Below are 22,993 nucleotides of genomic sequence, written 5' to 3'. Positions count from 1 at the left end.
TCTCACCCAATCCCCTCTCGCCACGCCCTTTCATTTGCATATCACCTCCCACCGTCACCACAGCAACGCCGGCTCCATCCGTGCCCTCAGGCGGCGGCCGCCATTGTTGAGGGGCGGGGACTGCGACCGGCCCCGGTGGCTCCGCCCCCACCCCGTGGCCCCGCCCCCACCCCGGTGGCTCCGCCCCTGCGGGCACCGGCGGAAGTGGATCGGGACACGCAGGTAACGCCGCTCGGTACCGGATCGGCCCCAAACCCCCCCCCCCCCCCCTTCCGGTCCATCCGGTTCCTCACCCGTTCCGGTCCATCCGGGTCCTCACCCGTTCCGGTCCATCCGGGTCCTCTCCCGTTCCGGTCCATCCGGGTCCTCACCGGTTCCGTTCCCCCCCATCAGGGCCCCCCCGGCGCGGCCGCCGCCGCCGCCATGGCCGCTGTGTGGCAGCAGGTGCTGGCTGTGGATGCGAGGTGAGACCCGGGGATGGGGGGGCTTGGACGCGACACGGAGAGCACCGGTTACACCGGAACATTTGTGGGGGGGGGGGGGGGGGGGGGAGGAGCCGGTACCGGTGTTGGTGTCTGTGGGAGCCAGTACCGGTATCAGTGTCCGCAGTACCGGGTATCTGTGTCCGTGGGATGTGGTACCAGGTGTCGGTGTCTGCAGGATCTGGTACCAGTGTCAGTGTCCACAGGATCCGGTGTCCATAGGATTTGGTACCGGTGTCAGTGTCTGCAGGATGCGGTACCGGGTGCCAGTGTCCACAGGATCAGGTGTCGGTGTCCGCAGGATCCGGTGTCGGTGTCTGTGGGATGCGGTACCGGGTGCCAGTGTCCACAGGATCCGGTGTCAGTGTCTGCAGCGTCCGGTACCGGTGTCTGTGTGCAGGATGCGGTACCGGTATCGGTGTCCGCGGAATCTGGTACCGGTGTTGGTGTCCACAGGAGCCGGTACCGGTATGTGGGATGCGGTACTGCTGTCAGTGTCTGCAGTACTGGGTATCAGTGTCTGCGGGATGCAGTACTGGTGTCGGTGTCCGCAGGATCTGGTACCGGTGTCGGTGTCCATAGGATCCGGTACTGGTGTTGTTGTCGGTGTCTGCAGGATGCAGTACTGGTGTTGGTGTCCGTGGGATCCGGTACCGGATGCAGTACTGGTGTCGGTGTCCGTGGGATCCGGTACCGGTGTTTGCGGGATCCGGTACCGGATGCAGTACTGGTGTTGGTGTCCGCGGGATCCAGTACCGGTGTTTGCGGGATCTGGTACCGGTGTTTGCGGGATCCGGTACCGGATGCAGTACCAGTTATCCATGTCCCCAGGTACGCCGCCTACCGCACCCCTCGCTGGCCCCAGTTCCGGACCCAGTACGTGCGGCGCCGGAGCCAGTTGCTGCGGGAACAGGCGCAAGGAGGAGCCCTGGAGGGCAACACCCGGCGCTGGTACCTGCGGGTGCGCAGCCGGCTCCTGGCCCAGCGCTATGGGTCCCTGTCGGAGCAGAGCAGCTGCCGGGCCCACAGCAGCAGTGCCCTCCGCGCCAGCCGCACCACACTGGACCGCATGGAGGTAATGGTGTGGATGGGGGAGCCCCATGGGGTGGGACATGTCCGGCCCCATTGATTGGAGTGATGGTGGGATCAGCACTGGGGCGTGGAGATGATGGAGCGACCCCTACTCTATTATAGAGACCCAGTCCCATTGGACCCCCTCTCCATAGAGACCCAATCCCATAGGGACCCAACCCCATACAAACCCCCTCTCCATAGAGACCCAATCCCATTGGACCCCCTCTCCATAGAGACCCAATCCCATAGGGACCCAACCCCATACGAACCCCTCTCCATAGAGACCCAATCCCATAGGGACCCAACCCCATACGAATCCCCTCTCCATAGAGACCCAATCCCATAGGACCCCCTCTCCATAAAGACCCAATTCCATAGGACCCAATCCCATAGGACCCCTTCTCTATACAGACCCAATCCCATAGGAACCCCCTCTCCATAGAGACCCAATCCCATTGGACCCCCTCTCCATAGCCCCAAAGCTGGGGCTGCCCCATCCCTGCAGTGCTCAAGGACACAGGGGTTGGGATTGGAGCCGGAGGGGGTTTAAGCCCCTTCCACCCCAACCCATCCTGATGCTGTGACCCTCAAGGGGGGGGTCTGTGGGTTCCCTTGTACTGGGCCCATTCCAGCTCTGACCCCCCCCCCAACCCCTTCCTCTCCCCCAGGACTTTGAGGACGACCCTCGGGTAGCACGAGGACATCGGCGCTCCCTGAGCCGCGGCTCCCACCCTGGGGTGCCCCGGGGGGGGCCAGATGAGCGGTGAGCACCCATGGGTGGTGGTGGTGATGGTGATGATGGTGATGGTGGTGATGGTGGTGGTGATGGTGGTGGTGATGGTGGTGGTGGTGATGGTGGTGATGGTGGTGGTGATGGTGGTGATGGTGGTGGTGATGGTGGTGATAGTGGTGGTGGTGATGGTGGTGATGGTGGTGGTGATGGTGGTGGTGGTGATGGTGGTGATGGTGGTGGTGATGGTGGTGGTGATGGTGGTGGTGATGGTGGTGGTGATGGTGGTGATGGTGGTGGTGGTGGTGGTGCTGGTGGTGATGGTGGTGATGGTGATGGTGGTGATGGTGGTGGTGATGGTGGTGATGGTGGTGGTGGTGATGGTGGTGATGGTGGTGGTGATGGTGGTGATGGTGGTGATGGTGGTGGTGGTAATGGTGGTGGTGGTAATGGTGGTGATGATAATGGTTGGGGGGTGTCTGTATGTGTGTATTTGGTGCTGATCCCCCCACAGCCCCCCCGGTGTGGTGCCCACCCCATTGGCCGAAGCCAGCCGTGCCATGGCCGGTGACACCACCCTGAGCGAGAACTACGCCTTTGCCGGCGTCTACCACGTCTTCGACCAACACACGGACAGCGCCGGTAACTGGGAGGCCACCGGGACGGGGTTGGTTTGGTTGTGGGGTACCCCAGTCACTGACAACCCCCATTGTACAGTACCAAAGGTGCAGTTCGCCCACGACGACCGGCACTTGTTGGCCTGTTGCTCTCTGGACGGCACCATCTCCGTGTGCCGCCTGGCACCGGGACCACCGGCAGTGCTACAGGTGTTGCGGGGTCACGGTGCTGGTGTAGCCGATTTCGCCTGGTCCCTGTCCAACGATGTCCTGGTGTCGGCTTCATTGGATGGGACCCTGAGGCTCTGGGCTCCGGTTGACGGCCGCTGCATCCGCCGTGTGCCTGACCCCGATGGTGCTGCCCTGCTCTGCTGTGCATTCCAGCCGCTCAACAACAACCTCACTGTGGTCAGTGGGACACCAGCATCACCCCATGACCCTCATAACCCCCCTTAACATCACCCCATAACCCCCACATAACCCCCCTCAACATCACCCCATAACCCCCCCCACATCCCCCATAACCCCCCCCATAACCCCCACAGCATCACTCCATAACCCCCCCACACCCACCCATAGCATCACCCCATAACCCAATCTCCCCATAACCCCCCCCACATCCCTCCATAACCCCCCCATATCACCCCATAACCCCCCCATATCACCCCATAACCCCCCCATAACCTCCCCACATACCCCATAACCCCCCCACATCCCCCCATAACCCCCCCACTGCATCTTACATGTCCAGTTCACCACCCCCTCCCCATTCTCACCCCCCATCCCCATCTTCCCCCTACCCCCCCTCAAGGTGTTACTGTGGGTCCCATCCCCACCCCATTGAGGTTCATCCCACCCCATTGAGGTTCATCCCACCCCATAGTGGTTCATCCCCCCCCATTATGGTTCATCCCACCCCATAGTGATTCATCCCCCCCCATAGTGATTCATCCCACCCCATAGTGATTCATCCCACCCCATAGAGGTTCATCCCACCCCATAGAGGTTCCTCCCACCCCATTGAGGTTCATCCCCACCCCATTGAGGTTCATCCCACCCCATAGAGGTTCCTCCCACCCCATTGAGGTTCATCCCACCCCATAGAGGTTCCTCCCCCCCCCTTGCCCCCAGGTTGGCAGCGCCCGGCACATGGTGCGTGTGGTGAACATCTCCACCGGGAAGCCAGCACGTGGTGGTGCCGGTCGCTTACCGGGACGGGTCCTGGCTCTTTGCTTCGATGCCCTCGGCCGCATCCTATGGGCTGGAGACGACCGAGGCTCCGTCTCCTCCTTCCTCTGTGACCCTGGCACTGGTGAGTGGTACCCAGAGGGGGTGGTTGTATGGGGGGTGGTTGTGGGGTGACACAAGGGGTGGTTGGGGGGTGTTTGTGGGGTAACTGGGTGGTTGTGGGGTGTTTGTGGGGTGACACAAGGGGTGGTTGTATGGGGGGTGGTTGTGGGGTGACACACTGGGTGGTTGTGGGGTGTTTATGGGGTAATACACTGGGTGGTTGTGGGGTGTTTATGGGGTGACACAAGGGATGGTTGTGGGGTGTTTATGGGGCAACACACTGAACCCCACTTTGTACCCCCCGTCTATAGGGAGGCTGACGAAGGCCTCGCGGGTGGTGGTTGTATGTGGGGTGTTTATGGGGTAACACACTGAACCCCACTTTGTACCCCCCATCCATAGGGAGGCTGACGAAGGCCTCGCGGGTGGTGGTACAGGCAGGAGGCTCCATCACATCCTTGTCCGCACGGGCATGGGCCAGTCGGGAGGCTCCTGACCCATCACTGCTGGTTAATGCCTGTCCCGACCGACTGTTGCTGTTCAGGTATGGGGGACCCCAAAAGAGGGGGGGACCCCAAAAGAAGGGGGGACCCCATAAGGGCAGCATCTCACCCCCTTTTGCCCCTATAGGGTGGTGGAAGAGGAGGGTTCGGGGGCACCAGGGCTGAGGCTGCGACGAAGCTTCCCCACCAAGCACCGGGAGCAGCCCCTAAGGAGCTGCTTCTGTCCCCTCATGTCCTTCCGCCAGGGAGCATGTGTGGGTATGTGGGGGGCTATGGGGTACATGGGATGCTATGGGGTACATGGGGTGCGCTATGGGGTACATGGGGTGCTATGGGGTCCTGTTTGGGGGGTGCTATGGGGTCCTGTTTGGGAGTGCTGTGGGGTCCTGTTTGGGGGTGCTGTGGGGTCCTGTTTGGGGGGTGCTATGGGTACACAGAGATAGGACCCTAATGGTCACTGTGTGTGTGTGGATGTGTACCCCATACCCCCTCCCCACAGTGACAGGCAGCGAGGACGCCTGTGTTCACTTCTTCGACGTGGGTCGCACAGCTCGAGCCACCGTTAACACCCTCCAGGGCCACGGTGGGGCCGTGTTGGCTGTTGCCTTCAACTGCGACGAGAGCCTGTTGGCCTCCAGCGACACCACCGGTACAGTCATCGTGTGGCGTCGGCAGCACGCCTGACAACCCCCCCCCGCAACCGAGTGTTGTTGTGTGTACCCCTTAACACGGCACAGACCCCCCTCTGTGGTCAACAAGCGTGTTTGCCCCAGTGCTATGGGGCTAGAAGAGGTACTTGCGGCAAGCGGCTGCCCCACACTTGCACTCGATACGACCCCGGGTATGGGGCGAGCCCCCGACCGCCAGCCCGAAGTTGGAGTCCATGCGGGTGCTCTCGGCGTCCACTGGGTCCACTGGGGGTGAAAGCACAATGGAGGTTGTTGGGGGGTGCCCCATAGCAGTGGGGTGAGCTGTGGGGTAGGGGTTATGGGGTGTGTGGGGCAGGGGTTATGGGGTGTGTGGGACAGGGGTTAGCAGGTGTGTGGGGCAGGGTTTATGGGGTGTGTGGGGCAGGGTTATGGGGTGTGTGGGGCAGGGGTTATGGGGTGTGTGGGGCAGTGTTATGGGGTGTGTGGGGCAGGGTTATGGGGTGTGTGGGGCAGGGTTATGGGGTGTGTGGGGCAGGGTTAGGGGGTGTGTGGGGCAGTGTTATGGGATGTGTGGGGCAGGGGTTATGGGGTGTGTGGGGCAGGGTTATGGGGTGTGTGGGGCAGGGTTATGGGGTGTGTGGGGCAGGGTTATGGGGTGTGTGGGGCCGGTACCGTGCATGTTGTAGTCGAAGGTGAGCTCCTCTCCGGCGCGGATGGGGCGGGTGGCAAACAGAGCGATCCGGGGCAGACGTGGGTCCAGGTTCTCAATGAACACGTTGTACACCTGCAGGTTGGGGTCGCACTGCCCCGCCCACAACCCGTTAAACCACGCCCCCATTGTGCTATTGGACCAGACCCCCAAGTGGGCGGTGCCAAAGCAAGCCCCACCCCCCCTGCAGCTGAAGCCACGCCCATCCCCCCACTGCTGACCCATCAGCCCCTATTAAGGAGACCCCGGCCATGAAGTGGGTGGGGCCTCACTAAGCCACGCCCCCATCGTATGAAAGCCACACCCACTCCCATAGAGAACCATGTACTCACAGGCCCCGCCCCGGGCGGAGGAAGCCCCTCCCATTTACCCATATTAAGCAAACTTGCCCATATGGAGCAAATCTGCCCATATTAAGTGAATTTGGCCTTATTGACCTTATTAAGTGAACTTGCCCTTATTGAACAAATTTGCCCTTATTAAGCAAATTTGTCCATATTACTCAAATTTGCTATTATTAAGGAAACTTGCCCATATTGAGTGAATTTTCCCTTATTAAATTTGCCCATATTACTCAAATTTGCCCATATTAACCTAATTTGCCCATATTAACCCAGTTACCCCCCCACACTCACGCTGTGGTTGACAAAGTGGGATATGTTCCCATAGTGCGCCGCGTCCACCGTGTACACGTCCTCCACATAGTCCAGGTCGAACAGATACGTGGCCCCTTGCCGGTCATAGACCTGCCCCCGTCGCTCTGCCTCCTCGGACGTGATGATCTGGGACAGCACCAATGTCTCACAGCCCCAAAATCCCCCTTTTTCACCCCAAACCCGACCCCATCCAGCCTCATTCTCACCTCCCCGATGTACTCCATGACGAAGCTGTTCTTGCGGATGCGCTCCATGGTGCGCACACCCCATCCGCGCCCGTTGCCGGTGCGGAAGATGCACAGGTTGTACCGGATGCCCTTCTGCACCACGCGGTTGGGACAGTCGTCACCGCAACAACACCGCGAGTTACACTCGTAGATGGGCAACCCCGCTCGGATCCGCACCTGCCCCGTCTCATTGTAGGCAAACCTGTTGTGTGACGCGCCGGGGCAACAACCGCCCACCGGCTCCAACAGGCAATCCCGGCACTCACACCCCACCGCCACCGGCGTTAGGGTGACACCGGGGCCCACCTTGTACTCATTGATGTACACAAAGTCCTGGGGGGGTCCGTGCAAGTCCACCTCGTTCTCCACCGCGATGCGGCCGCGGTGGCTGCGGCTGTTGTTGAGGAGCTGTTCCCATTGCCGCAGCGACTGACGCTGCTCTGCCTTCTGCACCAGGTAGGATGTGGTGCGTGCCGGGAGCCCGCGGGGACCGGGATGTACCGGAGCCCCCGGGGCTCGGGCCAGGTCCTGGTGTAGCTGCTTGAGGAGCTCCTGGCACCGCAGGTTCTTACGGGGCTCCCATGAGTTGGAGGCTTTGGGGTAACCGCGCCACTTAACCAGGTAGTATTCCTCGTTCTGGGGGGGACGGGGATGGGGGGTTAGGGGGTCCTGAGGGTCCCATTGGGAATGAAGGGAAAGCAGAGGATGGGGGGGGGTTAGGGGGGTCCTGAGGGTGCCATTGGGAATGAATGGGGAAAGCAGGGGATGAGGGTAGGGAGGTCCTCAAGGTCCCATGGGGAATGAGGGGAAAGCAGGGGAAGGAGGGGGGGTTTAGGAGGATCCTAAAGGTCCCATTGGGAATGAATGGGGAAAGCAGGGGATGGATGGGGGGGGTTAGGAAGGTGCTGAAGGTCCCATTGGGAATGAGGGAGGAAAGCAGGGGATAGAGAGGGGTGGGGGGGGTAGGGAGGTCCTGAAGGTGCCATTGGGAATGAAGGGGGAAAGCAGGGGATGGAGGGGAGGGGATGTAGGAAGATCCTAAAGATCCCATTGGGAATGAAGAGGTAAAGCAGAGGATGAAATGGGGGGGGTGGCATTAGGAAGGTGCTGAAGGTCCCATTGGGAATGAATGGGGAAAGCAGGGGATGAAAGGGGTGGGGTTAGGAGGGTTCTCAAGGTCCCATTGGGATTGAGGGGAAAGCAGGGGATGGATTGGGGGGGGGGGGTTAGGATGGTCCTGAAGGTCCCATTGGGAATGAATGGGGAAAGCAGGGGATGGAGGGGGGGGTGTTAGGAAGGTCCCATTTGAAGGCTGTGGGGGGGGTGTTAGGAAGGTCCCATTGTGAACGCGGGGGGATCGCAGGGGATGGGGTGTTAGGAAGGTCCCATTTGAACGCTGTGAGGGGGGGGTGTTAGGAAGGTGCCATTTGAAGGCTGTGAACGGGGGGTTAGGAAGGTGCCATTTGAACGCTGGGGGGGGGGGGGTGTTAGGAAGGTCCCATTGTGAACGCGGGGGGATCGCAGGGGATGGGGGGTTAGGAAGGTCCCATCTGAAGGCTGGGGGGGGGTGTTAGGAAGGTGCCATTTGGAGGCTGTGGGGGGGGGTTAGGAAAGTCCCATTGTGAACGCGGGGGGATCGCAGGGGATGGGGTGTTAGGAAGGTGCCATTTGAACGCTGTGTGGGGGGGTGTTAGGAAGGTCCCATTGTGAACGCGGGGGGATCGCAGGGGATGGGGTGTTAGGAAGGTGCCATTTGAAGGCTGTGGGGGGGGTCACTCACCCGCACCCGTTTGTAGTCACACAGATACTCCACCTCGAAGTCGCGCACGTTGCGCCGGGTGATGCCGAGCGCCTGACACTGCAGCTGCTGCCGGCGGCACAGGTCCTGCAGCTGAGCCCATGAGGCCTTGCAGCACACGGAGCAGGGGGGGACTACCGGAGGGGGGAAGGAACAGCGTTAACGGCAACAAAAGGGGGGGGGACACGGATGGAACGGCGTTAACGGAACGGAACGGGGGGGGACACGGATGGAACGGCGTGAACGGGACGGAACGGGGGGGGGACACGGATGGAACGGCGTTAACGGAACGGGGGGGGGGGACGGGCACACGGGGGGGGACACGGACAGAACAGCGTTAACGGCACCGAACGGGGGGGGGGACACGGAATGGAACAGCGTTAACGGCACCGAACGGGGGGGGGGGGGGGCAACGGACGGAACAGCGTTAACGGCACCGAACTCCCCCCTCCCCCCCCCACCTCCCCCCATCCCCTCCCCCCCCCCCCCCCCCCCCCGCTCCCGGTTCGCTCCCGTCCCCCCCCTCCCCCCCCGTTTTTCTCCCGCCAAACCGGACAGTTACGCGGGAAGCGCCGGTTCCCGCCGAACCTTTTAAATTTTCCGCCATTTTCCGCCGCAGGTTCCTGATTTTTTTTTTTTTCATTTTCCTCCTTTTTTTTTCTTTTTTTTCCGTTTTTTTGGTTTTTTTGGGTTTTTTTTGGGTATTTTTTGGGTTTTTTTTTTAAAAACCCGCTCCTTTTTTCCCCCTTCACTTCCGCCCGTCGGGCAGCGCGCGCGGAGCAGGGGGCGGGGCTTCCCCCCCCGCCGCCGCCTCCCATTGGCTCTTCCTCCCAGCCTCTCCCCTATTGGCTGAAGCGCCGCGCTCATTTGCATAACGCCCGGCATGCCCCGCGCGGAGGTTTAAGGCTCATTAAGGCGCTCATTAAGTAATGAGTGAGGCCTTTATTGCACGTGGGGAGCGGGGGGAGGGGCTCCGGGGTCTGCGTGTCCTCGGCCTGGAGGGGGGGGGCACAGGAAGAGAACGTTAATTAATTAGTGTTAATTAATTAGAATGTTAATTAATTAGACCGTTAATTAATTGGAGTGTTAATTGATTAGAGCGTTAATTAGTGCTAATTAGAGTGTTAATTAATTTGTGTTAATTAATTAGAATGTTAATCATAGTGTTAATTAATTAATTAGAGCGTTAATTGATTAGTGTTAATTAATTCGAGCATTAGTGTTAATTAGAGCGTTAATTAATCAGTGTTAATTAGTATGTTAATCATAGTGTTAATTGATTAGAGCGTTAAGTGATTAGTTAATTAATTAGCGCTATAATTAGAGCCTTAATTAATTAGTGTTAAGTAATTAGAATGTTAATCAGAGTGTTAATTAATTAGAGCGTTAATTAATTGGAGTGTTAATTAGAGCGTTAATCAATTGGAGTGTTGAGTGTTAATTAATTAGGGCGTTAATTAATCAGTGTTAATTAATTAGACTGTTAATTAGAGCGTCAATTAATTAATTAAAGTGTTAATTAGCGCATTAATGAGCACCTTTGTCAATGCATTGAGATAGAGCCCCGATGGTAAAGCCCCATTGGAGCCCTGGGATGGGCCATGGGGTTGATGGGGAGCACTGGGAGCAGGACTGGGGCACTCACCGGGGCTGGATGGGGTCTGGTCCCTTCCCGATGGGAGCCGTGTCCCAGTGAGGCTGCGGGACTGGAGTGAACTGGGACCAGTGGGTGAGTAACTGGGAGTGGAGCAGCCAATGGGGCTGGTAAAGGCCTGGATCTGGACTGGGAATGGTGGTGCTCAACTGGGAGCACTGGGGTCCGTACTGGGATCCTGCTTTAGCTCAGGCTGGCATTTAACTGGGAGCCTTAGAGTCCATACTGGGAGCACTGGTCCATCATGGGACCTTACTTGGAGAGCAGTGGCTTGGTCCGTACTGGCAGAGCCGCTGGGTCCATACTGGGAAGTGCAGGGACCATACTGGGATCATGCTTGAAGAGCTGCGGCTCAGGCTGGAATCGTACTGGGAGCGCTGGGGTGTGTGCTGGGAGCACTGGTCTGTACTGGTGCACTCAGGGGCCAGGGCTGTCCCTGTCCCCTCCCCGCACCAGCAGCACCGGCCCCAGCCCCTCTGTCAGCACCTCCAGGAACTCGAGGTCTGCCCCATGTCAAGGACCTGCCCCACAGCTCCGTGGCTGCCCCATGGCTGCCCCACAGACCCCTCTGTCCCATGGCTGCCCCACAGACCCCTCTGCCCCATGGCTGCCCCATGGCTGCCCCACAGCCCCCTCTGTCCCACGGCTTGCCCAGTGACCCCTCTGTCCCATAGCTGCCCCATTGACTCCTATGTCCTATGGCTGTCCCAGTGACTTCTCTGCCCCACAGCTACCCCAGTGACCCCTCTACCCTATGGCTGCCCTGCAGACACCTATGCCCCATAGCTGCCCCATTGACCCCTCTGCCCCACAGCCCCCCCTGTCCCATGGCTGCCCCATTGACTCCTCCACCCCACACCTTCCCCTCCAACCTCTTCTTCCCCACATTCCACCCTCCCCATTTCCATCCCCCCCCCTCCCCCCACTGCCCCCCCCTTTCCCCCCCATCCCCCCCCTTCCTGCAGGATACAGTTATCGAGGGGGCGGGGCCCGCGGGGGGGTGGGGGGGGCAGGTCCAGCAGCACCAGTCGGGCCCCCCCCGAGTGCCTCCCCAGGACCTCATTGAGCCGCTCGGCCGCGTGCATGCGCCGCACGTTCCCCCTGACCAGTAGGAACCAGTAAAACCAGTAAGCACCCACATATCCCAGTATGGCCCCAAGCAACCCCCCCCAGTACATCCCAGTATAGCCCTGAGCACCCCCCTCCCTGTACATCCCAGTATGGCCCTGAGCACCACCCCCCCAGTGCACCCCAGTACGGCCCTGATCACCCCCCTCCCAGTACATCCCAGTACAGCCCTGATCACCCCCCCAGTACATCCCAGTTCCCCCCCCCGCATCCCAGTGCCACTCACGGGCTGGGTCCCCTCCGGGGGAGTCCTCCCTCTTCCTCCTCCTCCTCCTCCTCCCCCGCTGTGCTGGGGGCCTGTGATGGGGGTGAAAGGTCACGATGACGTCACAGATGACATCACCTGTGGCGGGGTGACGGGGGGGTGTGTGTGACGTCACGGGTGACATTGATGACGTCACCTGCGCCTGACGCATCTGACGCAGCATCTGTGAGCGCTGCTCCATCATCAGCGTCCGCTCGTAGGTGTAGGCAGAGACGTCACTGTCGTGCTGGGGGGGTGACATCATGGTGTTGGGGTGACATCATGGTGTTGGGGTGACAGTGAGGTATTGATGGGGTGACACCACGGTGTGGGGGTGATGTCATAGAATGGGGTGACACTGAGGCATTGGGTGATGCTATAGCATTGGGATGACACTGGGGTGTGGGGGATACCGAGGTGGTGTAGGGGTGACACTACGATGGTGTAGGCATGATGCTGTGGTGTTGATGGGGTGACACTGCAGTGGTGTTGGGGTGATGCTGTGTTGTGACACCATGGTGGTGTAGGGGTGATACTGTGGTATTGATGGGTTGACACCAGGGTGGTGTAGGGGTGATGCTGTGGTGTTGATGGGGTGACACCACAGTGTTGATGATGTGACACCGCGGTGGTGGAGGGGTGATGCTGTAGTGTTGATGGAGTGACACCGCAGTGGTGTAGGGGTGATGCTGTAGTGTTGATGGGGTGACACCGCAGTGGTGTAGGGGTGATGCTGTGGTGTTGATGGAGTGACACCGCAGTGGTGTAGGGGTGATGCTGTGGTGTTGATGGGGTGACACCACAGTGTTGATGAGGTGACACCGCGGTGGTGTAGGGGTGATGCTGTAGTGTTGATGGAGTGACACTGCAGTGGTGTAGGGGTGATGCTGTGGTGTTGATAGGGTGACACTGCACTGGTGTAGGGTGACGCTGTGGTGTTGATGGGGTGATACCATGGTGTTGTTGGGGTGACACTGTGGTGTCGTCAGGCTCTCACCAGCTCCACAACGTGTGTCTGTGCAGGCAGCCCCCGGCGCCGCGCTACAGCCTCCAGCAGCCGCCGCAGCCTCACGCTGTTGTCCTCCAGCAGCGCCACCGTGAACAGGCGCACGCAACACCCGCGCCAGGCCTGTGCACCCCAATGTTCAGTGGGGTGACCCACAGCGACCGCCCCACAGCACCCACCCCATAGAACCTGCCCTATAGTACTCACTGCTCCCAGAAACACCCACCTGACCCAGCACCCCATAGCCCTCCATAGCACCCACCCCATAGAACCTGCCCTATAGCACTCACCACTCCCACAAACACCCGACCTAGCACCCCATAGCCCCCCCCCCAGCACCCTCTACCCTCCAGCACCCACCCCATACCTCTGCCCAGCACCAACCCCACCCCCCCCCCGTACCCCATAACCCCTCTATTACACCCCATAGCCCCCCCCACACCCCCCCCAGCCCCACATACCGGGTGCTGCCGCAGCAGTAGGGGCAGGAGGGTGAGCAGCCTCCCGTCCCCCACCACCCACCACACATCCAATGTGCCCCCCGGTGCCCCGGTCCCCAATGGCCCCTTGGCCACCAGCAGGGCCCGTCCCCCGGACCCTGCCACGCGCAGCAGCTCTGGAAATGGGGGGGAAAAGGTGAAATTGAGGAGTTGTGGGGCACAAACCCCCCCCCCCCCCATCCCCCTTTGTCTCCTCCTTACCCACAAACCTCCGTGCAGCAGCGGGGTCGTGGCGCCGGCGCCAGCCATGGGGCCACCCCATAAGTACAGCATTGGGGCGCAGGGCCCCCAGGCCACAGCCCTGCACCAGTGCTGCCAGTCCCGGCCCCCGGCCTGGGGACACCAGCACCTGAACGAACCCACGGGCACCGGCTCCTGCCAGCTCCTCACGTAGGGCCTGCAATGGGGTGAAGGGGGAGGTTGGGGGGCACATGTAGGGAGATAGGTCTATAGGGACCTGGCCCCATAGGGAACCAGATCTATAGGGATCTGGCCCCATAGGGAGACAGATCTATAGGGACCTGACCCCATAGAGAACCAGATCTATAGGGACCTGACCCCATAGGGAACCAGATCTATAGGGACCTGACCCCATAGGGAGACAGATCTATAGGGACCTGACCCCATAGAGAACCAGATCTATAGGGAGCCAAACCCATGAAGAGACAAATCTATAGGGAGCCAATCCTATAGGGAGAGAGGTCTATAGAGGCCCAATCCAGTAGGGACCCAACTCTATAGGGACTCAACCCTATAGGGACCCACAGAGGACTCCACTCCCATAGGGATGCATCCCCCTCCCCCCCCGTTAGGGATTCACTGCCATAGGGATTCAACCATAGGGACCAGCCTACATGGACCCAATTCCATAAGGATCCAGCCCCATAGAATGCCCCCTCCATAGAGACCCAATCCCATAGGAACCCCCATCCATAGAGACCCAATCCCATAAGAACCCAGTCCCATCAGACCCCCCTTCCATAGAGACCCAATCCCATAGCAACCCAATCCCATAGGGACCCAGTCCTATTGGAACCCCCTCCATAGACACCCAATCCCATAGGACCCCCATCCCCATAGGACCCCATCCACAGACCCCCCTCCCCACAGACACCCATCCCCATATGACCCCCATCCCCAGACACCCATCCCCATAGGACCCCATCCACAGACCCCCCTCCCCACAGACCCCCCTCCCCACAGACACCCATCCCCATAGGACCCCCATCCATAGGACCCCCATCCCCAGACACCCATCCCCATAGGACCCCCATCCACAGACACCCATCCCCATAGGACCCCCATCCATAGACCCCCATCCACAGCCCCCCCCCCATGGCACCTGCTCAGCCGCCCGTGCCCGGTGCTGGTCCCTGGGCAGCTCTCCGGTGATGACTGATCCCACAACCGTCAGCCCCTTCCCGGCCTGGAGCTGAGCTGCCAACAGCAGCACCTGCGGCTGCCGCGGCCGCAGCTCCTCATCCAGCTTGAGCAGCACCAGCAGCTGCGGCCTGGGGGGGGGGGAACATCCGGACACGTCACTGTACATAGGGAGCCAGCCCCATAGGGACCCCCCCTCCATACAGACCCAATCCTATAGGACCCCCTCTCCATAGGGACCCAATCCCATAGGAACCCCTCTTCATAGAGATCCAAGCCCATGGGGACCCAACCCCATAGGAACCCCCATCCATAGAGACCCAATCCCATACAGACCCAATCCTATAGGAACCCACATCCACAGAGACCCAATTCTGTAGGAACTCCCATCCACAGAGACCCAATCCCATAGGACACCCTCTCCATAGAGACCCAATCCCACAGGGACCCAACCCCATAGGGACCCAATCCTGTTGGATCCCCATCCATAGAGATGCAATCCCATAGGAACCGCCATCCATAGGGACCCAACCCCATAGGACCCCTCCTCTATAGAGACTCAATCCCATAGAACCCCACGTCCATAGAGACCCAATCCCATAGGACCCCTCCTCTATAGACACCAAATCTCATAGGACCCCCTCTCCATAGAGACTGGAGCAGAGCAGCTCCAGGGTCTGAAGGGGCCGCAAGGATGTGGGGCAGGGACCAGCACCAGGGACTGGACAGGACCAGAGGTGATAGGGTCAGACTGGAGCAGGGGGATTTAGGCTGGATTTAAGGAAGCTCTTCCCTGGGAGGCGCTGGCACCAGTTGCCCAAAGCTGGGGCTGCCCCATCCCTGCAGTGCTCAAGGACACAGGGGTTGGAGCTGGTTCCCTATGGGGCCAGGTCCCTATAGATGTTTCTCTATGGGGCCAGGTCCCTATAGATCTGCCTCCCTATGGGTGCCCCCCCAAGCTCCCCATTCCACCCCAACCCATCCTGATGCTGTGATCCTCAAGGGGGGGGCTCTGTGGGCTCTGCACCTTGAATCCTGGGTTCAATTCTGCTCCCCTCACCCCAAGAGAGACCTTGAGGTGCCGGGGCAGGGATAGGGAAGGGCAATGGGGCTGGTGCAGGGCCTGGACCACAGGGGATGGGGAAGGGCTGAGGGAGTTGGGGGGTTCAGATGGAGAAGGGGGGACCTGAGGGCTCCCTACAAGTGCCTGCAGGAGGATGGAGCCAGGAGGGGCTGGACCTCAAGCTGCACCAGGGCAGGTTAGGATGGAGCTGAGGACCAATTCCTGCCCCATAGGGTGCTGAGGCATTGGAGATGTGGAGATGAGGCCCTCATTGCCATGGGGCAGCAGTGATCCCAAAGCTCTTTTCCACCCTGATTGCTTCTGCGGCTCCATTCAGTGGTTCTCTGCCCCACACATTGCCCCATAGCTCTCACCTCCATAGCGCTGCCCCACACATTGCCCCATAGCACTCACCTCCAGCTGGCAGCGGGTGGGCGCCCATCCTCCAAGCGCAGTAGGGCGAACCGTGCGGCGCTGAGCGACAGACCCCGCAGCCCTTCACCCCACTCGCTCTGTGCCCTACAAGAGGGTGATGGGGAGGAGATGGTGACCCCAAAACCCACATGGGATCAATCCAATGGGTACCCCCACACTTACCCCCGGTACTCCAGGTACTTGTAGGCAGTGGCACCGATGCCCAGGGCCAGGAGCCCACAGTACCAACAGGCAACCAGCATCAGTGCCAGGCACAGCCCTGCGCCCGCCAGCGACGCTGCCCTGTGGGGGTGACCATCACCGTGGGGTCGGGGCTGCCCCTATGGGGTGGTTGTGGGGTGAATGGGGTGCGGGGGGTGTTGGTGTGGGGCTCACCAATGATAGAGGCGACAACGGGGGCTCCATCCGGGGGTGGGCAACAACCCCTGAAGGGCACAGGCCAAGTTCAAGCCCAGGTAGGAGGTGAGCCAGAAGCTGTTAATGAATGAGAGGGGTGACGCCGGGTGACGTCATGGTGATGTCATGGGGTAGTTATGGGGTGGGGGTGTTGCATCAACACACACGGACAGGACGGGTGACAGGAGGTCAAGGGAACCCACGAGGACACCGAGTTCAGCCACAGTCACAGTCGCTGCCAGCGGCCACCGGCGCCCCCGACCCAGCGCCTGTGGGGACAGAGCCGCGGTGGTGAGACGGTGACAGCACCGGTGACAGCACCAGTGAGATGGTGACAGCACCGGGGACACCGTGGACACGGTGACAGCACCGGTGAGACGGTGACAGCACCGGTGACAGCACCAGTGAGATGGTGACAGCACCAGTGAGACGGTGACAGCACTGGTGACACCGCGGACACGGTGACAGCACCGGTGAGACGGTGACAGCACCAGTGACAGCACCAGTGAGACGGTGACAGCACTGGTGAGATGGTGACAGCACCGGTGAGACGGTGCCAGCACCGGTGACACCGCGGACACGGTGACAGCACCGGTGAGACAGTGACAGCACCGGTGACACCGCGGACACGGTGACGGCACCGGTGACACCATGGACATGGTGCCTACACCGCGGACACTGTGGACACAGTGACGGCACCGGTGACACCACGGACACGGTGACACCCGGTACTCACCTGTGGCAATGGGAGGGCACGGGTACGGGCCAGGCCCCGCAGCAACCGGCTGCCCCCCAGCAGCGCCTGCAGCCCGGCCCCTGCTGCCGACAACACGGCCCCAACCAGCGGTACCCATGGGGACGGCCACGAAGCCACCCCGGCCACCGGTGTCCCCCGCAGGGATGCTCCGAACCTGGTGGGCAATAGGGGGATGTTACAGGTAGCACCCGGGAACACCACTTGGATATGGTGGATACTGGGAATTCCCTTAAAACCCCCCCCCCATAACCCATAACCCACTGGGACATCCCCAGGGACCCCATTGGGATGCTGGAGACCATAGGAACCCCCCATGGGACATCAATGGGGACCCCATAGAGACATTGGAGATCCCCCCAGCAACAATAGGGATCCCCCCCAGGGCCATTGGGGACCCCCCCCACTCACTTGTCCCGCAGCAGCTGCCCCTCGATGGAGGCCCCCAGCAGCAGGGCCGCACTCAGGTCTGAGCTGTCAAGGAAACAGCCCCCCAAAAACCAACCCCCCCCGCCCCCCAACTCCTCACCCCATATATGGGGTCTCTGCCCCATAACCACCCCCCCCCCCACATGGGGTGGATGCAGGCCAAGGTGGTGGCCAGGGCAGCCCCCAGGCTCCCGGCTGGGATGGAGGTGGCGATGTCTCGCAGCTCCCCACAGCGGCTGCAGCCCCACAGGACTCCTGCACCCCAAACAAAACTGTGACCCCCCCCCTTTTATTCCATGGGGTGCCCCCCACATGTACCTAATACCTGAGTCCCCCCAAAAACCGGGATCCCGCATGGAATTCTGCATCACCCCCAAACACCAGGGTCGTGTCGTTCCCCCCCCCCCCAAAGACTTGGGTCCCCCCAAATATGTGGGTCACTCCCCAGACATCAGGGTCTCCCCCCCTCAAACACCAAGATCCCCTTCAAATAACTGTGCCCCCCCCAACCCCCCTGGTTCCCCCTCCCAGACACCCAGTTCCCCCAGGGTGCACCCCAAATAACTGCATCCCCCCCAAATCCCTGGGTCCCCATTGGAGTCTCGAGTCCCCCCCCCAAAACCCTTGTTCCCCAATGTTGTGCCCCCCCCACTGCCCATGCTCCCCACACTCACCCGAGGTGATGGGCAGGCTGAGCCCCAGCAGCACCCCAAAGGAGGAGTCATCATCATCATCTTCTTCCTCCCCCTCTGCTGCTGCCCCCCGCACCTCAACGGGACGGGGCCATAGGTTCTCTGTGGGGCAGGACACATCCGGGTCCCTCCCATCCCCACCCCTCCTTGGGGTGTCCCCGCACCCCACATCTGCCCCATATGTACTCACGTGCCAGCAGGTGGGTGCTGGGCCCTGGGAATGCCACCCGTGGGGCTCCTTGGGTGCTGTTGCTGTGGGGCAGAGCTATGGGGCAGGGCTGGAGGCAGCCCCCAGGCTGGGCAGGCAAACAGAGCCTTGGTTGGGGGGCAAGATACCGGTTAGTGCAGTGTTTGGGGGAACCAAAAGGGGGGGTTTGGTGGGGGGGGGAGGACTCACGGGTGGGGGGGTCCCCCCATGATGGCAGCGCGCAGGGTCCCTGCCTGCAGGCCCAGCAGCACCAGCACCAGCCCGGCCGGACCCAATGTGGCGGCCGCGGGGGGGGCCGGGGTGGCCGCAGCCCCCAGCCCCAGCAGCGCCAGGAGCACGGCCCCGAACCCACGGCCGTTGTTCAAGCGGCGGCTGCGGCCCCGGCCCGGGACAACGGCGGCGGACGGGGCCACGTACACCTGCGGGGAGGGGGGAGAGGACAGGGGCAACGGGGGGCATGCCCACAAGGGGAAACCACGCCCCCTCCATATGTAGCCACGCCCACAATGAGAAAACACGCCCCCTTCGTGAGGCCACGCCCCTTTAAAAATAAGGTCCCACCCCTTCATATGGCCATCCCTAAACGACCACGCCCCCCCCCGACCACGCCCCCTTCGCGAGCCCACCCCTTTATTATGGCCACTCCCTATACAACCGCATCCCCCCGCGGCCACGCCCCCCAGGAGCAAACCACGCCCCCTTCGTGAGACCACGCCCCTTTAAAACAGAGCCCACCCCTTTATTATGGGCACTCCCGATACGACCACGCCCCCCATTAAGCCACGCCCACAAGGAACAAACCCCACCCCTTTATGCGACCACGCCCCTTAAACATAAGATCCCACCCCTTTATTATGGGCACTCCCGGCACGACCACGCCCCCTCCAGCTGTAGCCACTCCCCCCATCCAATCCCGTTGCCCCACCTAAGGAAGCCACGCCCCCTCCCCTCCCGGCCCCTCCCCTTAAAGGGGCCGCAGCACCCACCAGCAGGACCTCAGCAGCTCCCAGTGCAGCGGCAGCAGCAGTGAAGGCAGCGCTGAGGAAGGCACAGAGCCCCACGGCCCCCCCGGCCTCGGGGCCCAGCGCCCCCGACAGCAGCCCCAAGGGGCCGCCCCCTGCCACGCCCAGCCGTGACGTCAGTGGAGGGGGCGGGGCTTGGGGGGGGGTCACACCCCCCAACCCCCACTTTACCCCCTTGTGTCCCCCCCTCCACCACTCACCGGGGTCAAGGCCATTGGTGGCAATGGCGCTCAGGGACACGGCGGTCAGCACAGCCTGGGGGGAGGGGTGTGACCTCTGACCCCCCATTACACTTGTGACCTTTGACCCCTTCCTATAGGTGGCTTTGGGGCATATCTCATCACCTTAGGATGTGACCCCTGACCCCACACACAACCCCAGACATGACCCCTGACCCCATGTGCAGCCCCAGACATGACCCCTGACCCACATATGACCCCAGGACATGACCCCTGACCCCACATGCAGCCCCAAACTTGACCCCCAACCCACATATGACCCCAAGACATGACCCCTGACCCCACACACAGCCCCAAACATGACCCCTGACCCACATATGACCCCAGGACATCACCCCTGACCCCCAAACACAGCCCCAAACATAACCCCTGACCCTATGTGCAGCCCCTAACATGACCTCTGCCCCACATGCATCCCCAAATATGACCCCCCACCCACACATGACCCCAGGACATGACCCCAGACCCCCACACACAGCCCCAAACATGACCCCCAACCCCCACATGACCCCAGGACATGACCCCAGACCCCCCCACACAGCCCCAAACATGACCGCTGCCCCACACATGCCCCCCCCCCGACCCCACTCACGCAGGTTCCAAGCAGGCTCCCTATGGCGCAGGTCTGCAGCACCCCCCCGGTGCCCAGCACCCACGGCAGCCGCAGCACCAGCACCAGCCCCAGCAGCGTCTGCAGCGCCGGCACCGCCACCCCCAGCAGGGTCCCCAGCACCCGCCGCTGTATGGGGGGGGGGACACCCACGGTCACCGTGTGTGGAGCACAGGGGACCCCAGCACCCAAGGACACCCCATTGATGGTGCCTCACCGGGGCGTCACTGTCGGGGCTGAGGGCGCTGTACTGGGCAATGCGGCGCAGCATGGCGGGGACACGGGGACGGGTGGCCAGCTCCTCCTGTATGGGAAACATGGGGTTAATCAGAGAACCATAGAACAATGAGGGTTGGAAAGGACCCTGTGATCATCCAGTTCCAACCCCTGCCATGGGCAGGGACACCCCACACTAAACCAGGGCACCCAAGGCTTCATCCAACCTGGCCTTGAGCACTGCCAGGGATGGAGCATTGACAACTTACCTTGGGTAACCCATTCCAGTGCCTCAGCACCCTCACAATGAAGGATTTCTTCCTTATATCCAATCTAAACTTCCCCTGTTTCAGTTTTAACCCATTACCCCTTGTCCTATCACTACAGTCCCTAATGAAGAGTCCATCCCCAGTATCCCTATTCAGATACTGGAAGCTGCTATGAGGTCTCCATGCATCCTTCTCCAGGCTGAACACCCCCAACCTTCTCAGCCTGACCCCATACAGGAGCTGCTCCATCCCCTGCTCATCCTCGTGGCCTCCTCTGGACTTGCTCCAATAGCTCCATGTCCTTTTGATGCTGAGGACACCAGAACTGCACCCAATGCTACAGCAACACAATGGAGACCATAGGAACCCCCCATGGGACATCAATGGGGACCCCATGGAGACACTGGAGACCCCCCAGGAACAATAGGGATCCCCCCCATGGAGCGCACACTGAAGGTCCCTCATGTTCATTTACTCATTAACTAATGAGCACACCCTCATTAAGAACCCCCATTCATTCAATAGGCAGAGCTCACCTCGAAGAGCGCCAGGTGCCGGTCACACGCAAGCCCCGCCTCCGAGGGGGCGTGGCGAGAGGAAGCCCCGCCCCTGTGCCGGGAGGGGGCGTGGCCGGAGCCAGGGGGCGTGGTCTGCTCGCTGGGGCTGGAGTCGGAGCGGGGGGGGCGGGAGCTGGAGGGGGAGGGGGGCTCCGGGCTGCTCTCGGACGGCTCGGCCACGCCCCCTCGGCGAGGCCCCGCCCCCGACATGGCCACTGCGGGGGGGGGGGGTGGGGGGGGTGGAGAGAACAGCCGCGATATATGGGCAAAATAAGGACATTAATTCCAATAATTCGGTATTTTATAGGAAAATCGGATGTAATTTGGGGAAATAAAGCTGATTCTGAGGGAAAAAGTGCGATTTGGGGGTATTTTTACCACAAAATCTGTATTTTTACGGATAAAAAATGACTATGGAGGAATCAGCAATTTTGGGGGGGAAAACACCTGCTTTAGTCCACTTTTAGGATGAATGCCGATTTTAGGGGAAAATAAAGCTATTTCTGAGGAGAAGCAGGCAGGTTAAGGGGAAAGGAGCCCTTTTTGCATCAAAATCAAGGATTTTTTAGGGAAAAATAACAGTTTGGGGAAAAAATAGCTATTTCTGAGGGAAAAACAGACATTTTCAGGTGAAATATGGGGTTTTTTCCCTCTTAAAACTGAAGTTTTAGGGGAAATAGCCATATTTTGAGGGAAATGCTGTTGTTTCTCAAGGGAAGCATGGATTTGTTCTTTTTCACACAGGAAAAAAGGATTTTTAGGGGAAAATAGCAATATTTGGTGAAAAAAAGCCTATTCCTAAAAAAACACATCTATTTTAAAGGTAAAAATGGTTATTTTACTATAAGAAAAGGCATTTTAGAGGTAAACCAGCTGTATTTGGGGGTCAAACAGCGATTTCTGAGGGGAAATGAACATTTATGGACAAACATGGCCTTGTTTTCCAGCAAAAAGGGCAAAATAAGGGGGGAAAATAGGCATTTTGGGGAAAAAAACAGACATTTTTGTGAGGAAAAAAACCAACCCGGTACCCCCAAAAACGCATTTTAACAGAAAATTTTTGGGGTGAGATGAGTTATAGTGAAATAAAAGTTATTTTGAGGGGAAAAGTGGAATTTTTGAGGAGAAAAGAGAGGTTTTGGGGCAGGACCCACCAGTATGAGGGGAGAATCACATCCCAGGGAAAACACTCTTCTTGCTATGGAAAAAAGGCAATCCTGAAGGAAAAAAAGGTCATTTTGGGAGAAAAACAGGCATTTTCAGGCAAAAACTACAACTCTGGTCTGGAAAGGGACACTGTGAGGGAAAAAACTGGTGTTTTGGGGAAAAACCCTCATTTTGAGGGAAAATCCTGACACTGAGGGGAAAAGGGATGCACTGAGGGAAAACTGCTGGGTTTTGGGGAAAAAATACATTTCTAAAGGGAAAAATGCTGCTTTTAATGGATTTAAAATG

The 22,993-nt window shown here is 60.0% G+C and overlaps 3 protein-coding genes and 1 long non-coding RNA gene across 4 annotated transcripts; 1 reads left to right on the top strand and 3 right to left on the bottom strand.

The window, feature by feature from the left end:
- The first annotated feature begins 160 nt into the window (after nucleotides 1-160).
- Nucleotides 161-5,491, top strand: WDR13 (WD repeat domain 13). Its single transcript, XM_034071816.1, has 10 exons — nucleotides 161-222; nucleotides 394-464; nucleotides 1,314-1,557; nucleotides 2,225-2,319; nucleotides 2,801-2,928; nucleotides 3,004-3,311; nucleotides 4,035-4,215; nucleotides 4,596-4,737; nucleotides 4,824-4,954; nucleotides 5,196-5,491. The coding sequence occupies exons 2-10, from the start codon at nucleotides 424-426 to the stop codon at nucleotides 5,378-5,380; spliced, it is 1,455 nt and encodes a 484-aa protein (XP_033927707.1). The 5' UTR covers nucleotides 161-222; nucleotides 394-423; the 3' UTR covers nucleotides 5,381-5,491.
- On the bottom strand, nucleotides 5,441-9,363 carry SUV39H1 (SUV39H1 histone lysine methyltransferase). Its single transcript, XM_034071817.1, has 6 exons — nucleotides 9,325-9,363; nucleotides 8,719-8,870; nucleotides 6,918-7,574; nucleotides 6,691-6,837; nucleotides 6,019-6,148; nucleotides 5,441-5,610 (listed from the first exon to the last, which is right to left on the bottom strand). The coding sequence occupies exons 1-6, from the start codon at nucleotides 9,341-9,343 to the stop codon at nucleotides 5,480-5,482; spliced, it is 1,236 nt and encodes a 411-aa protein (XP_033927708.1). The 5' UTR covers nucleotides 9,344-9,363; the 3' UTR covers nucleotides 5,441-5,479.
- Nucleotides 9,364-9,663: 300 nt separating this feature from the next.
- LOC117437455 (uncharacterized) lies at nucleotides 9,664-11,389 on the bottom strand. The gene is made up of 3 exons (XR_004550454.1): nucleotides 11,361-11,389; nucleotides 10,382-10,893; nucleotides 9,664-9,731 (listed from the first exon to the last, which is right to left on the bottom strand). It is a non-coding gene; the product is annotated as an uncharacterized lncRNA (long non-coding RNA).
- A 5-nt stretch (nucleotides 11,390-11,394) lies between these two features.
- On the bottom strand, nucleotides 11,395-21,748 carry LOC115945955 (solute carrier family 12 member 6-like; the record flags this gene model as incomplete). Its single annotated transcript, XM_034071832.1, has 22 exons — nucleotides 21,518-21,748; nucleotides 20,714-20,800; nucleotides 20,479-20,625; nucleotides 19,848-19,902; nucleotides 19,612-19,742; nucleotides 18,815-19,044; nucleotides 18,608-18,732; nucleotides 18,400-18,519; nucleotides 17,882-17,980; nucleotides 17,708-17,765; nucleotides 17,279-17,453; nucleotides 16,708-16,811; nucleotides 16,522-16,620; nucleotides 16,309-16,428; nucleotides 16,126-16,230; nucleotides 14,611-14,779; nucleotides 13,470-13,665; nucleotides 13,230-13,384; nucleotides 12,760-12,891; nucleotides 11,920-12,009; nucleotides 11,745-11,815; nucleotides 11,395-11,491 (listed from the first exon to the last, which is right to left on the bottom strand). Coding segments are annotated over exons 1-22 (2,796 nt in total), but the record flags the coding sequence as incomplete, so codon positions are not given.
- Nucleotides 21,749-22,993: the final 1,245 nt, after the last annotated feature.

This window comes from Melopsittacus undulatus, chromosome 22, assembly GCF_012275295.1.
Source record: "Melopsittacus undulatus isolate bMelUnd1 chromosome 22, bMelUnd1.mat.Z, whole genome shotgun sequence".
In the NCBI taxonomy this organism is placed as follows: domain Eukaryota; kingdom Metazoa; phylum Chordata; class Aves; order Psittaciformes; family Psittaculidae; genus Melopsittacus; species Melopsittacus undulatus.
The sequence above is the reverse complement of the archived record's forward strand: the minus strand, read 5'-3'. Positions and strand labels throughout refer to the sequence as shown.

Bases quoted from the DNA above. Each gene is read 5' to 3' on its own strand.
- WDR13 (XM_034071816.1), top strand. From the start codon at position 424: ATGGCCGCTGTGTGGCAGCAGGTGCTGGCTGTGGATGCGAG. The intron at 2,320-2,800 runs GTGAGCACCCAT...ATCCCCCCACAG, and splicing joins CGGGGGGGGCCAGATGAGCG to CCCCCCCGGTGTGGTGCCCA. The intron at 4,955-5,195 runs GTATGTGGGGGG...CCCTCCCCACAG, and splicing joins CCGCCAGGGAGCATGTGTGG to TGACAGGCAGCGAGGACGCC.
- SUV39H1 (XM_034071817.1), bottom strand. The intron at 7,575-8,718 runs GTGAGTGACCCC...CGTCCCCCCCAG, and splicing joins GTGACTACAAACGGGTGCGG to AACGAGGAATACTACCTGGT. The intron at 6,838-6,917 runs GTGAGAATGAGG...GTGCTGTCCCAG, and splicing joins TCATGGAGTACATCGGGGAG to ATCATCACGTCCGAGGAGGC.